Below are 12,639 nucleotides of genomic sequence, written 5' to 3'. Positions count from 1 at the left end.
AATAACATAGGAAGCTAATTCAGAAGATGTGAGTTGATTGTTGAAGCTTATCGTTTCAAGTGGGAAGTCAGTGCTGTTCGAGTCTTCAAACTGGTTCCACGTGATGCGTCTGAAGGAAAATCTTCTAAGGTCCCGTAATGGAGGATTATATGTTTGGGCAGAGCACACATATAATCCTCCGAAGGTCTACATATGTACAAGGTCATTCGCTACCAGTGCGACAAACTTGCAGGAGGTGTAGGGGGCACAAAGACGAATCGGAATCACATAGCATTACAGGGTTCGAAATGCCTTCGTCATGCAGTAGAGGACGTTGAACGGGAGGTCGCGTGAACAGTGATCCCGCAGGAAGTCAGCACTTGCGAACCGGTTTCCGAGGCAGTAGGATGGACGAGTATTCAAACGTTGAACTGGACGACATGCACCTCGTGTATGGAGCTGCGGACTATAACGGGCGCGCCGCTCTGCGCTTGTACCAAGAACGTTTCCCGCACAGGGGTGCTCCTCATCATACGATTTTCGCACGTGTGCACAGAAGGTTACATGAGACTGGTTGTTTCACGAGAGGTACCATGAATCGAGAGCGAACGACGAGGACGCCAGACAATGAGGAGAATGGCCTACTTCTTGCAGAAGGCAATCGGAGTACGAGTACTCCAGCGATAGGCCAACGATTGAGTATTTCTCAATCCACTGTATGGAGGATACTGTCAACAAACCAAATGAGTTCATACCGTCTGCAACGCTTCCAATAATTGGAGCCTGCGGATTATCCACTCCGGAGGACTTTTGCTACTTGGTTTCTTCAACAGAAACGGTTCGCAAATGCTGACTTCCAGCGGGATCGCTGTTCACGCGACCTCCCGTTCAACGTTCTCTACCGCATGACGAAGGCATTTCGGAACCTGCAATGCTATGTGATTCCGATTCGTCTTTGTGCACCCTACACCTCCTGCAAGTTTGTCTCACTGGTAGTGAATCACCCTGTAGACTGTCGCTGGGGCCTGCAACTGGAGGAACTACGCAACTGGCTCTCGTAAAATTGGTCGTAAGAGATTGTGAAGACTGTGTTGTAGAAGGGTGATGCTTTCCGTGGTCTTTGGTGAATGACCCCAGGGGCTCACATCTGGTGAGTATGGGCTTGGCACACTTAGGGTCCTCAGCTGGATGTCATCATTCTTCTATTTTTTGGTGATTCCTTTCTACTTCTCTCTCTCTCTCTCTCTCTCTCTCTCTCTTTCTCTCTCTCTCTCTCTCTCTCTCTCTCTCTCTCTCTCTCTCTCTCTCTCTCTCTCCCCCTCTCTGGGTAACTCAGGAATTTTTTTTTTTTTTGTTTTTTGGCTATTGGAGCAAAAGCCTCAGGCTTCCTTTCACCATATAGGTAATGATAATAACATTACTGCTAATTGTCTTTGCGGTAACACAGTGGTTGGAAAAGGTCCGGGTTGAAATCCGTAAATCCCGCGAAGAATTCTTCTATAATTTTTAATATCATGGCTGAGTTGCTTGATCTGCAGCGGGGAGAGTAAGGTTTTTCATCCTGGATTTCGTGGTTTTTCCATCCCCAAAAACAGATTAACCGAGATGGTTAGCGTGTAATTAACGGATATACAAGTGGGTGGATGAGTTTGTTTTCGCTGGTAACTCTCATATGAAACATTTTCTTTATTTTATATTCCTGCCAACACAGCTCAGATTATTACACCAACAATCAAACTTTGATTAGGTTTGCTTGTGATGCTGCACCGCAGTCTTTCTTCTTTTTATATTCACTGCCCAAAGTGTTATAAAAATCGATATGATGTATGGGTTGTGCTCTTCGGTCCATTTCGAACCCTGATTTTAGTCACTTTGAGGAGGGATGAACTTTTATCTTATCAGGTCAGCATCTTTTATCCAGTTAGTCGGTTACTGACGACAATGAATGGCTTTCATCTTCCGAAAATTCAGCAAGAAAACAGTCCGACCGGACTATGCACACAAATATCAGTTGCAACGTACTGACTATCAGGATCTGAACTGTCGAGAAGCTTAACACGCACATACGTCACTGACTGGTTATGGGAAAAACAAATTTGCGTTTTCATGGTGTGCAAGAATTAATAATTTATTTAAAAATTCATCCGTATATAATCGTATTTTTTAATTAGCATATTTATTTTTAATTTTACTAGTTTTGCTGTGTTATTATACAAGTTTTAAATATAATTATTTCAATTCTTCTGAAAATATATTGCTTCTGCTTCCCGCCATTTGGTTACGCTAGTTGGAAAATGTGTGTAAATGTTATGGTGTGTCGCGTGTTGCAGTGTTTATGTTTAGATAGTTGGGTATAATTTTAAGGTTTTATATGTTTTAAATGTATTTTAGCTATTTTTTAAAAATCCCCTTCCTGTTAGTTTATATATTGGAATCAGGATGTTTATTAAACAGGTAAATAATATGTCTCATTGAACTATCATACGTTAAGAGTGACTTACGTTGACAAGATAATATTGAATGACAAATTTGATATGCCCATCATTATTATGCATCACATTTTTTTCTTATTATATTTTGAAATCAGCATAAAATTTACAGTACGTGTACTCGATGAAAAATTTAATTTTAAAATCACAATCTTCGTTATACTTTGCAACTTTTTACCTAGGTGTTATGCTGTGTTGTTTTTGTTTGTGGGCTTGGGGAAATTTTCTTAGCACATGTTGATGTGCCAAGAGATAATATAGCTCCATTTATTCTGTTATATGGGATATTTTGGCATTTGAACTTTGATAAATTTATGGTACTGGATTTGTTAGCATTAATCATAGAATAACACCATTTGTGCCACTAGTAGCAACTAAAGGTGGTTGATAAGAAAAAAGAACTATACTAACTACTCACCAAAAAGTAGTTGTTATTATTATTATTATTATTATTAGCCACATGGTACAAGGAAGCCTGAGGCTTATGTTGCACCAGCCAAAAAAAAAAAAAAAAAAATCCCGAGTTACCCTGAGAGAGAGAGAGAGAGAGAGAGACAGACAGACAGAGAGAGAAGTAGAAAGGAACCAACAAGAAAGAGAAGAATGATGATATCCAGCTCAGGACCCTGGGTTTGCCAAGCCCATACTCACCAGATGTGAGCCCCCGGGGTTAGTTCACAGTGATGTCACTGCCACTCACTTCAGTAGCGTGCTGCTTTGCCACACTTTCTTGGAGAGTATATCAAATCCAACAATTGGCTGGCCCTGCAGATGGTCGCCCTAAGGGCCCACACAGTCAGTTCATGATTAGGCCTTGGACCTAATTATGAAAGGACCCCCCCACATCCAAGTAGGGTCCCATGCCTTTTTATTTGGGTTTGTGGTCACATCTGGCAAGGATGGGCTTGGCATACCCAGGGTTCTGAGCTGGATATCATCATTCTTCCCTTTCTTGGTGATTGCCTTCTACTTCTGACTCTCTCTCTCTCTCAGGGTAACTCAGAAATTTTTTTTGATTGGCGCAGCAAAAGCCTCAGGCTTCCTTACACACCATATGACTAATAATAATGTAATACAGGAATTTGCAGAGAGAGAGAGAGAAGCAAGAAAGATTAGGCTTTAATTATCTGATTGAGAACATGTTAAACATGTTCTCTGCCACTTATATTTGGGAGGGTCATTTCTGTGTCTTTGCATTTAAATGTGATTCACTTCTGCATCTGTTGAATAGAGTTCTATTTCAGTATCTGCTAACATATTATAAAGAGCTGATTCAGTGTGATCAGCTTCAATATCCTGTCCATCCCTGTCTGTGCCTTTTCAGTCCTGATGTCTGAGACAGTGGATTCTATTCAAGTGATGCAGATCCTGAATGAGATTTAGAATCTGTAGCATTTGAAAAATTGCAGCATCCCCATCACTTGAAAATTTTGCTTTCATAAAGACCACAGTGGTCTTAGACAGTGGGACAAACTGATGATGTTACCAACTGCAAATTCTAAATGGGAGGCACTTAGGGAAGTAATCCTGCCACTAAGAGATATGTTTCATGGTTTAGACCTAAATGGATGTCAGATGAACTGATAGTAGTAGTTGCAAGTTAAAAATGTGTGGGATGTTTATGAATTAGTAGGGACATGAAATCATATAGCAAGTATGAAACAATCTGCAACTGCATTAGCCCAGTGATCAGGTGCATTAAGTACATGTGCTTTGAGTGACCACGGTTCAAGCCTGCATGGCTACTAAAATGCAGCTCCCTTTCTTGTATTCTCTTTTGAACTCCTCTGACCATGTGGTCATCTCAGAGTATAGGCAGAAAATTTATTTATAGACTTCTGTAGCTAAGTTGTCAAACTCAAGAGTACAAACATGCCCATACTTTGAGTGATAATGGTTCAACCCTATGTGATTGCTAAATATGGTACAGTATAATGTTCTTGTGTTCTCTCTACCTTCAGAATTCCTCTGACTTTATGGGCTTCCATAGCCAAGTGTTCATGTATGAGAGTATATATGTGCTTTGACTGCTAAATACAGTGCTGTTTCTTGTATTTTCTCTATCTTTTTTATTATTAGCATTAGCAAGGGCACATGATGCAAGAAAGCAAGCTTATATAGCATCAGCCAGAAAAAAAAAAAAAAAAAAACCTTATTTCACCCATCCCCCTCACTCCAAATGTTTGTCAAGTTCTCCCTTGAATCTATTTAAGCTATCAACTTATACAACGACAGATGGAAGTTTGTTTCAGCAATCAACCGCCCACTTGTTAAAGCCAAACTTCCACACTTCTATCCTACAACCGACTTTCCTCAATTTGAATTTATGTCCTCAGGCGATTATTCTGACCAAGAGGAAGAATCCCATCAGCATTGAGCATGCTGAAGCCATTCAAGGCTTTATACACCTCAATCAGATCACCCTGCAGGTGCCTAGTCTCCAGACACTGTAATTTGCAAAACTTAAGCCTTTCTTCATAAGAGCAACCTTTTGTTCTGTTAACTAATCTTGTTGCCCTTCTCTGTATTCGTTCCAACAGCTCTACATCCTTCTTAAAATGAGGCCTCCAGACCTGTATACAGTACTCAAGGTGTGACCTGACCATTGCCTTATACAAGGGGATAATCACCTCCCTATCCCTGCTAGAAAAATTCCTGTATATCATTGACAAGACACCATGAGTTACTCTTTCAGACTGTCTGCACTGCTCAGAGAACTTCATACTTGCCTGCACAATTACCTCCAGGTCCTTTTCATTTTCTACCACTGTCAGGGTGGTACCACAGAGTTGATACGTTACTCTGGGATTACTGCTTCCCATATGTAGTACTTGACATTTGTCAATGATAAACTTCATTTGCCACCTCTCAGCCCATCTGCTCAAGTTTTCTACATCCTGTTGCAGCAGTGTACTGTCATTAACAACCCTGCCAACCTTCGTATCATCTACCAATTTGGACATTAAGCCTGATATACCATCGTAAGTATCATTTATAAATACAGAAAACAACAGTGGACCAACACTGAAACCTGAGGGACTCGACTAATAACATTAGTCCACGATGAGCAGTGTCCATTGATTACCACTCTCTGTCTTCTCCCACTCAACCATCCCTTTATCCATAGCAGCAATTTTCCTCCAATGTCACACTGCTTCAATTTGTGTAGCAGTCTTCCATGTGCAACAGTATCAAAGACCTTTCTAAGATCCAAATATATGATATCAAAGTTATTCTTTCCATCCAGTTCCTTTGTGATTACATCATAGTATCCAATCAAATTTGTCAAATCAAATCAAATCAATAACCCTTCCCTTTACCCTGATGGTAGTTACCTCCTTCAGTAAATCTCACTTCGGCACACTGTGATCACTGCCACCTAGTGGTTCCTGTATCTGCAGATTCTTAATGCACGAAGAATCACTACTGGCAGAGGTGAAAGTGTCAGACAAGACTTCCTCTTAACAAGCCCATGGGCCGACTGGGCTAGCCGGGTGGGTAAAGTGCCTGCCTGGCAACCCAAAGGTCGCGGGTTCGATTCCCGCCTCGGGCTTGGATCAACGTATTGCAAAAACCTTGGGAGGTGCATTATGGCCACAGAAGCCTATGCGCCAACAACTAACAAAAAAAAAAAAAAAAAATCCATGGCGTGTCCGAGCTATAACAAGTCTTGTATAGATGATCCTGCAGTGCTTCTTTAACCAGTGTCTCCATTAATTTTCCTGGAACAGAAGTTAAACTGACAGGTCTGTAATCACCTGTGTCTCCCTTTGATCCTCCTTTGTGGATTGGGGTCACATTTGCACATCTCCAGTCCATGGGTACCTCCCCTGAGTCCAGGGAAGCTCTCATAATTATGGCTAAGTGTTTGCTTACTTCCTTTGCCACCTACTTTAATATAACTGGATAGATTCCACTCCACCCCAGGTGCCTTTCTTATGTTTATCTTAAACAATTTCTCCTCCACTTTACTCTCAGTTATTACAAGATTATCTAGCTTACTGCCAGAGTTGAATACACCTCTGGCATTCCCCTTACTCAATAACTCCTGATGTGTGAATGTAGATGCAAAATATTCATTTAGTTTGTTAGCTAACTGAGCAGGATCATCAACAGTTGAACCATCGATATCAAGTTTCATCCCCTTCCTTCTAGAGTTTACGTAAGTAAAGAACTGTTTGCTGTTTTTCTTTGCATCCTTTGCCAAAGAGATCTCGTAATCTGCCTTCACCTGCCTAACCTCCTTTGTAACTTGGTTACAGACCAGCTTATTTCTATCATAGTCTTCTGTGTCACATGTTAATTTATATGTATCCCATGCATTTTTCTTCTCTATCACATGTCAAATTAGTTCATCTGACATCCATTTAGGCCTAAATCTTGAACAGTATATCGGTATTATTATAATTAGCCATATGGTGGAAGCCTCAGGCTTTTGCTGCATCAGCCAAAAAAAAATTCTGAGGAGTTACGCTGTGTGTGTGTGTGTGTGTGTGTGTGTGTGTGTGTGTGTGTGTGTGTGTGTGTGTGTGTGTGAGAGAGAGAGAGAGAGAGAGAGAGAGAGAGAGAGAGAGAGAGAGAGAGAGAGAGAGAGAGAGAGAGAGAGAACAAGAGTTAGAAGTAGAATGGAATCAACAAGAAAAAGAAGAATGATGATATCCAGCTCAGGACCTTAGGTGTGCCAAGCCCATACTCTCTAAATGTGAGCCCCCGTGGTTAGTTATGAAAAGCCTAATATCTTCCTAGGTTAATTCTTTGAATGCTTCCCATTTTGAATTTGCTGTTGGTAACATCATCAGTTGGTCCTACCGTATATAATTTAAATACTGTCTCAGACCACCGTAGTCACCTTTACGAAAGCAAAAATCCTTCCCTTTACCCTTGATGGTAGTTACCTCTTTGAGTAAATCCTACTTCAGCACACTGTGATCCCTGCCACCTAGTGGTTCCTTTATATGCAGATTGTTGATGATTGTTGTTGTTGATTGTTGATGATTGTTGTTGATTGTTGATAATTAGATCAAGAGTATTACTCCCTCTAGTTGCCTCCCAAACATGCTGCTGTAGAAAACAATCATCCAATAAATCCACAAAAGCCTTGCTAGTGTGTGAGTGACCAACCCACAAATTCCAGTCAATATCTGGGAAATTAAAATTCCCCATTATAAGACACTCTGATTTACTGGCCCACTCTATTTCTCTGCACAATTGCTCATTACACTCATCAGATTCATTTGGCGTATAACACACACCTACTCATTTTTCCTTTCCCAGTGCTTATGTCACACCAAACAGACTCAACATTGCATTGTCTGCTAACAGCAGTTGGATGCACTTCCTTAGATTTTATGTTTCTTAACTAACAGCATAACCCCTCCTCCCTTTCTGTCCTGTCTATCCTTTCTGTACACATTGTACTTCCCAAATTCCAGTTCTGCACTGCTTATGTCTGTGTGACACCATGTCTCTGATATCCCAACATTATCTTCCTTTGATGTCTTGACTAGCACTTCAAGCTCATCGAATTTATTAACTATACTCTTAGCATTTGTGTACATGCAAGTATACATGCACCTGTTTTTACTCTTAGTTACCCTAACATAGCCAATGTATTTACTTGTTCCACCGTGACTCTCAGCTGTCCTGGAAATCCCCATTGCCTTGCTTTCCAGGCTGCTGCCCAATTGCATTTCAATAGCAGTAGTGCAAGAATCACTTTTGCCTCTGCCAGCGGCTACTGTTAATCTATTAGTCCGTGTATCTCCCCCAAGCCAGCAGTTTTCCGACCCATCTTGTGAACTCTTCTGATTGTGTGGTCGTCCTAGAGTATAAAACAGAAAATTTATTTATTTAATGAGGTCATTATGGGAATCCCCCTTAAGGCAAGCTAAGGGAGATGATTATGAGCATGCCTTGACTAAGAATCTAAAGAAAAGGAGCAAAGAATTCTTTGCTTATGCTAACACCAGTAGCAAAGGGATGGATAACATTGGCCTGTTAGCTATGAATGAATGGCATAACTGCTGCTGATTCATATTGCTGATAAACTAAATAAATATTTTGCATCTATATCCTTATGTGAAGAAGTTTTTAAAGACGGGAACACCAGAAGTACAACAAGTTATAACTGGGAACTAAATGGTTTTGTTATAATTGAGAAGAAAGTAGAAGAGAAATTGCTGAAGCTAAAAGTCAATAAGGCTGGCCATGCCATAAGACTTACCGGGGAAACTCCGGTAGCTGGAGACTGACAGAAGCTGGAGACTGACAGAAGCTGGTGTGATTTTGGCCATAAACACTAGTATGAAGCCGATACAAGCTTTCTCTGGTAAGAATTTTTGACCCAGTCCACCTCTGGTCTGGGGCTAATGGACTCTATCCAGTTATATTAAGAGAGGTAAGGTAACCCTTGGCCATAATTATGAAAGCATCCTTGGATTCAGAGAAGGTTTCTATAGATAACTACCTAGAAACCTTCCATCTGATCAACGATCGCCAGTATGGATTCCGTCAGTGTCGATCCACTGGTGATATTTTGGCTTATGTTACCCATTTATGGACTAATTCAATGGAAAGGTTCGGTGAAACACAAGTAGCTGCTCTTGACATCTGAAAGGCTTTCGATCGTGTTTGGCATAAGGGTCTTCCAAACATGCTTCCATCTTATGGTTTGCCAACTGTTTTTAGTATTTGTTTATCCAGTTTTCTCTCTGATCGCTCACTGAGGGTGATGGTAGATGGCTCTCTGTCTTCTAACTTCTCCACTAATGCTGGTGTACCCCAAGGTTCAGTTCTTTCCCCCACTGTTTTCCCTCTTGTATATTAATTATTATTATTATTATTATTAGCCGTATGGTGCAAGTAAGAGTGAGGCTTATGCTGCACCAGCTGAAAAAAAAAAACAAAACAGAATTACCCTGGGGGGAGAGAGAGAGAGAGAGAGAGAGAGAGAGAGAGAGAGAGAGAGAGAGAGAGAGAGAGAGAGAGAGAGAGAGAGTAGAAGGGAATCACCAAGAAGGAGAAGAGTGATGATATCCAGCTCAGAACCCTGGGTGTGCCAAGCCCATACTCACAAGATGTGAGCCCCTGGGGTTAGACCCTTCTTCCATTGACTGGAAATCCTATCCATAGTTTTGCCGATGATAGCACATTGCATTCAACTTTCCATTTTGAGAAACCTTGTCCTGCTCAATCAACTTCAACTTCTCGAAAATCTGCTACCAATTGTTTAAATGCCGATCTTCAGGTAATTCTCCAGTGGGGCAAAGACAACTTAGTTGATTTCAACCCTTCTAAAACTCAGTCTTGTCTTATATCTCGCAAAAAGGATTCTTCTGCTCCTATTCTTATCTTTAGTGACACTCCAATTTCTAGGCAAAAGGATATATCTCTTTTGGGGATTACCCTGACTTCTAATCTCTCTTGGCACAAGCACATTAGAAATATTGCTTCCTCTGCATCTAAAAAACTTGGTTTTCTCTTTCGCTCTCGGCGTTACTTTTCATCCAAACAGCTGCTCACTCTGTATAAATCGCAAATCCGCCCTGCCATGGAATATTGTTCCCACATCTGGGGTGGTGCCCCCAAAACCTCTGTCAGGCTTCTTGATTCCATTCAGAAGAGGGCAGTTAGTAATTAATGATTCATCTCTAACAGAGTCTCTCCACTCGCTGTCTCATAGACGCACTGTTTCTGCTGCATGCCTCTTCTACAGATACTTCCATGGGCACTGTTCTTCTGAATTGGCTTCTATAATTCCCGCTCTCTCTCTTTCTAAACAGTCCGAACACGTGCCGCCACCAGCCAACATACATTTACTGTCCAACTTCAAACCCACAGAACCAACTTTTCATCTTCCTCATTTATTCATTCAACTGCCGTTTTCTGGAAAAACCTTCCTTCATACATATTTCCTGAAAATTACAATCTACAGAAGTTCAAGTCCAATGTCAACAAATATCTTCTTTCGTCTTCTCAACCTCCAACCCAAGCACGGTACTAAGTACTATAGGTTCTAATACCTCTCGTGTTTGGGGTTCACATAAAAAAAAAAACAAAAAAAACAAACGATACTACGATCTGGTCAGAATGGAACTGGATGCAAAAATAATTTTGATATCATATACTTGGATTTCAGGAAAGCTTTTGATACTGTTGCACCTCAAAGACTGCTGTACAAATTGGAGTGGTATGGCATTAAGGGCAAGTTGCTGCTATAGATAAAGGGATGGTTGAGCAGGAGAAGACAGAGAGTGGTAATCAATCAACACTGCTCTATGTGTACTAATGATATTAGTGGAGACCCCCAGCGTTCGGTTCTGGGGCCATTGTTGTTCCATGTATTTATCAATGATATTGATTTAGGTATATCAGGTTTAATGTCCCAAGTTTGCAAATAATGCAAAGGTTGGCAGGGTTGTTAATGATGATAAAAACAGTATGCTACTGCAACAGGATCTGGAAACATTAGGCAGATATGTTGATAAGTGGCAAGTGAAGTTTAACATTGATACATGCAGAGTACTGCATATGGGTGGCAGTAACCCAAGAGAAACATATCAACTGTGTGGTCAACACTCAGGCAAGAATGGCAAAGACCTGGGGGTAATTGTGCAGTCAGATACTAAGTTCTCCGAGCAGTGCAGACAGACTGCCTGAGCAGGTCATGGAGCCTTTTCAATGATATATAGGAATTTTGTTATGAGGGATAAAGACATGATTATCCCTTTGTATAAAGCAGTGGTCAAGCCACATCTTGAGTACTGCATAGAGGTCTGGAGGTCTCATTTTAGGAAGGATGTAGAGTTGCTAGAATGCATATAGAGAAGGGCAACAAGATTGGTGACAGGAACAAAGGGGTGCTCTTACCAAGAAAGGCTTAAGTTCTGCAAATTGCAGCATTTGGAGACTAGGCACCTGTGAGGTAATCTGATTGGGGTGTATAATGCCTTGAATGGTTTCATCTGGCTCAGTGCTGATGGGATTTTTCTGCTTGCTCATATTAAGAACCTTAGGGGTATAGAATCAAATTGAGGAAAGACAGTTGTAGAATAGTTGTGCGGAAGTTTGCCTTTAGGCAGTGGGTAGTTAATTTGTGGAACAGACTTCCATCTGTTGTGGAAGTTGATAGCTTAAATAAATTTAAGGTTGAACTAGAGGAACATTTGGAGTGACTGGATGGGCGAAATGGGAAGTTTTTTTTTTTTTCTTGGCTGATGCTGTATAAGCTTGCTTTCTTGCATCGTATGCCTAAACTAACGCTAATGCTAACAAAAACTTTATGGAGAAAAATGGGATTCCAATTGTTGTGCGGCTGATGATAAGGGCAACAAAATTGGTGAGTGGAATAAAGGGTTGCTCTTAAGAAGAAAGACTTTAAGTTCTGCAAATTGCAGTGTCTGGAGACTTGGCACCTGCGAGGTTATCTGATTGAGTTGTATAATGCCATGAATTTTTCAGCAAGCTCAATACTTGGAATTCTTCCTTTTGGCCAGATTTGTCACGAGGGGACATAAATTCAAATTGAGGAAAGGCAGTTGTAGAATAGGTGTGCAGAAGTTTGCCTTTAGCAGCAGAAATTTGATTGCTGGAACAGATTTCCATCTGTTGTTGTGGAAGTTGATAGCTTAAATAATTTAAGGCTGAACTAGACAAACATTTGGAGTGACTGCATAGGTGAAATGGGAAGATTTTTTTTGGCTGATGCTGTATAAGCTTGCTTTTTGCATCATTTGCCTCAAGTAATTCTAATCATTCTCCTACTCTCAATTTTGCTTTCCCAGTACTTATGTCACACCAGACTGACTCAATGTTTTACTGTCCACCCATGCCAACTGGATGCACTTCCATAGATTTTGTTTTTCTTAATTAACAGTATAATCCCTCCTCTCTTCCTATCTGAGCCCTCCTCCTTTCCTGTCCTTTCTGTACATATTGTACTCCCAAAATTCAAATTCTGCAATCCTTATATCTGTGTGATACCACATCTCTGATATTCCAACAATATCTTCCTTTGATGTTTTGACCAGCACCTCAAATTGATCAAATTTATTTACTCAACTCCTAGCATTGGTCTACATGGAAGTATTCATGCACCTGTGCTTATTCTTAGTTACCTTTACACAGCCCATGTATTTACTTGTTCTGCAGTCACTTCCAGCAGTCCTTGCAA

At 40.8% G+C, this 12,639-nt stretch overlaps 1 protein-coding gene across 2 annotated transcripts in view; it reads left to right on the top strand.

Moving 5' to 3' along the window:
- Window positions 1-1,978: 1,978 nt before the first annotated feature.
- SMC3 (structural maintenance of chromosomes 3) overlaps window positions 1,979-12,639 on the top strand; it is a 616,656-nt gene continuing 605,995 nt past the window's right edge. The window contains exon 1 of one of the 2 annotated variants that reach the window (XM_090374164.1): window positions 1,979-2,088. In XM_090374164.1, the coding sequence (XP_090230290.1) occupies window positions 2,086-2,088 (3 nt within the window). In that variant the 5' untranslated portion in view covers window positions 1,979-2,085. Of the gene's footprint in view, window positions 2,089-2,316; window positions 2,434-12,639 lie in introns of those variants that run through there. The other variant, XM_090374163.1, reaches the window with a different exon arrangement.

This window comes from Mastigoproctus giganteus, chromosome 5 (genome assembly GCF_048544385.1).
Source record: "Mastigoproctus giganteus isolate SK-2022 chromosome 5, ASM4854438v1, whole genome shotgun sequence".
Taxonomy (NCBI): Eukaryota; Metazoa; Arthropoda; class Arachnida; order Uropygi; family Thelyphonidae; genus Mastigoproctus; species Mastigoproctus giganteus.
The sequence above is the reverse complement of the archived record's forward strand: the minus strand, read 5'-3'. Positions and strand labels throughout refer to the sequence as shown.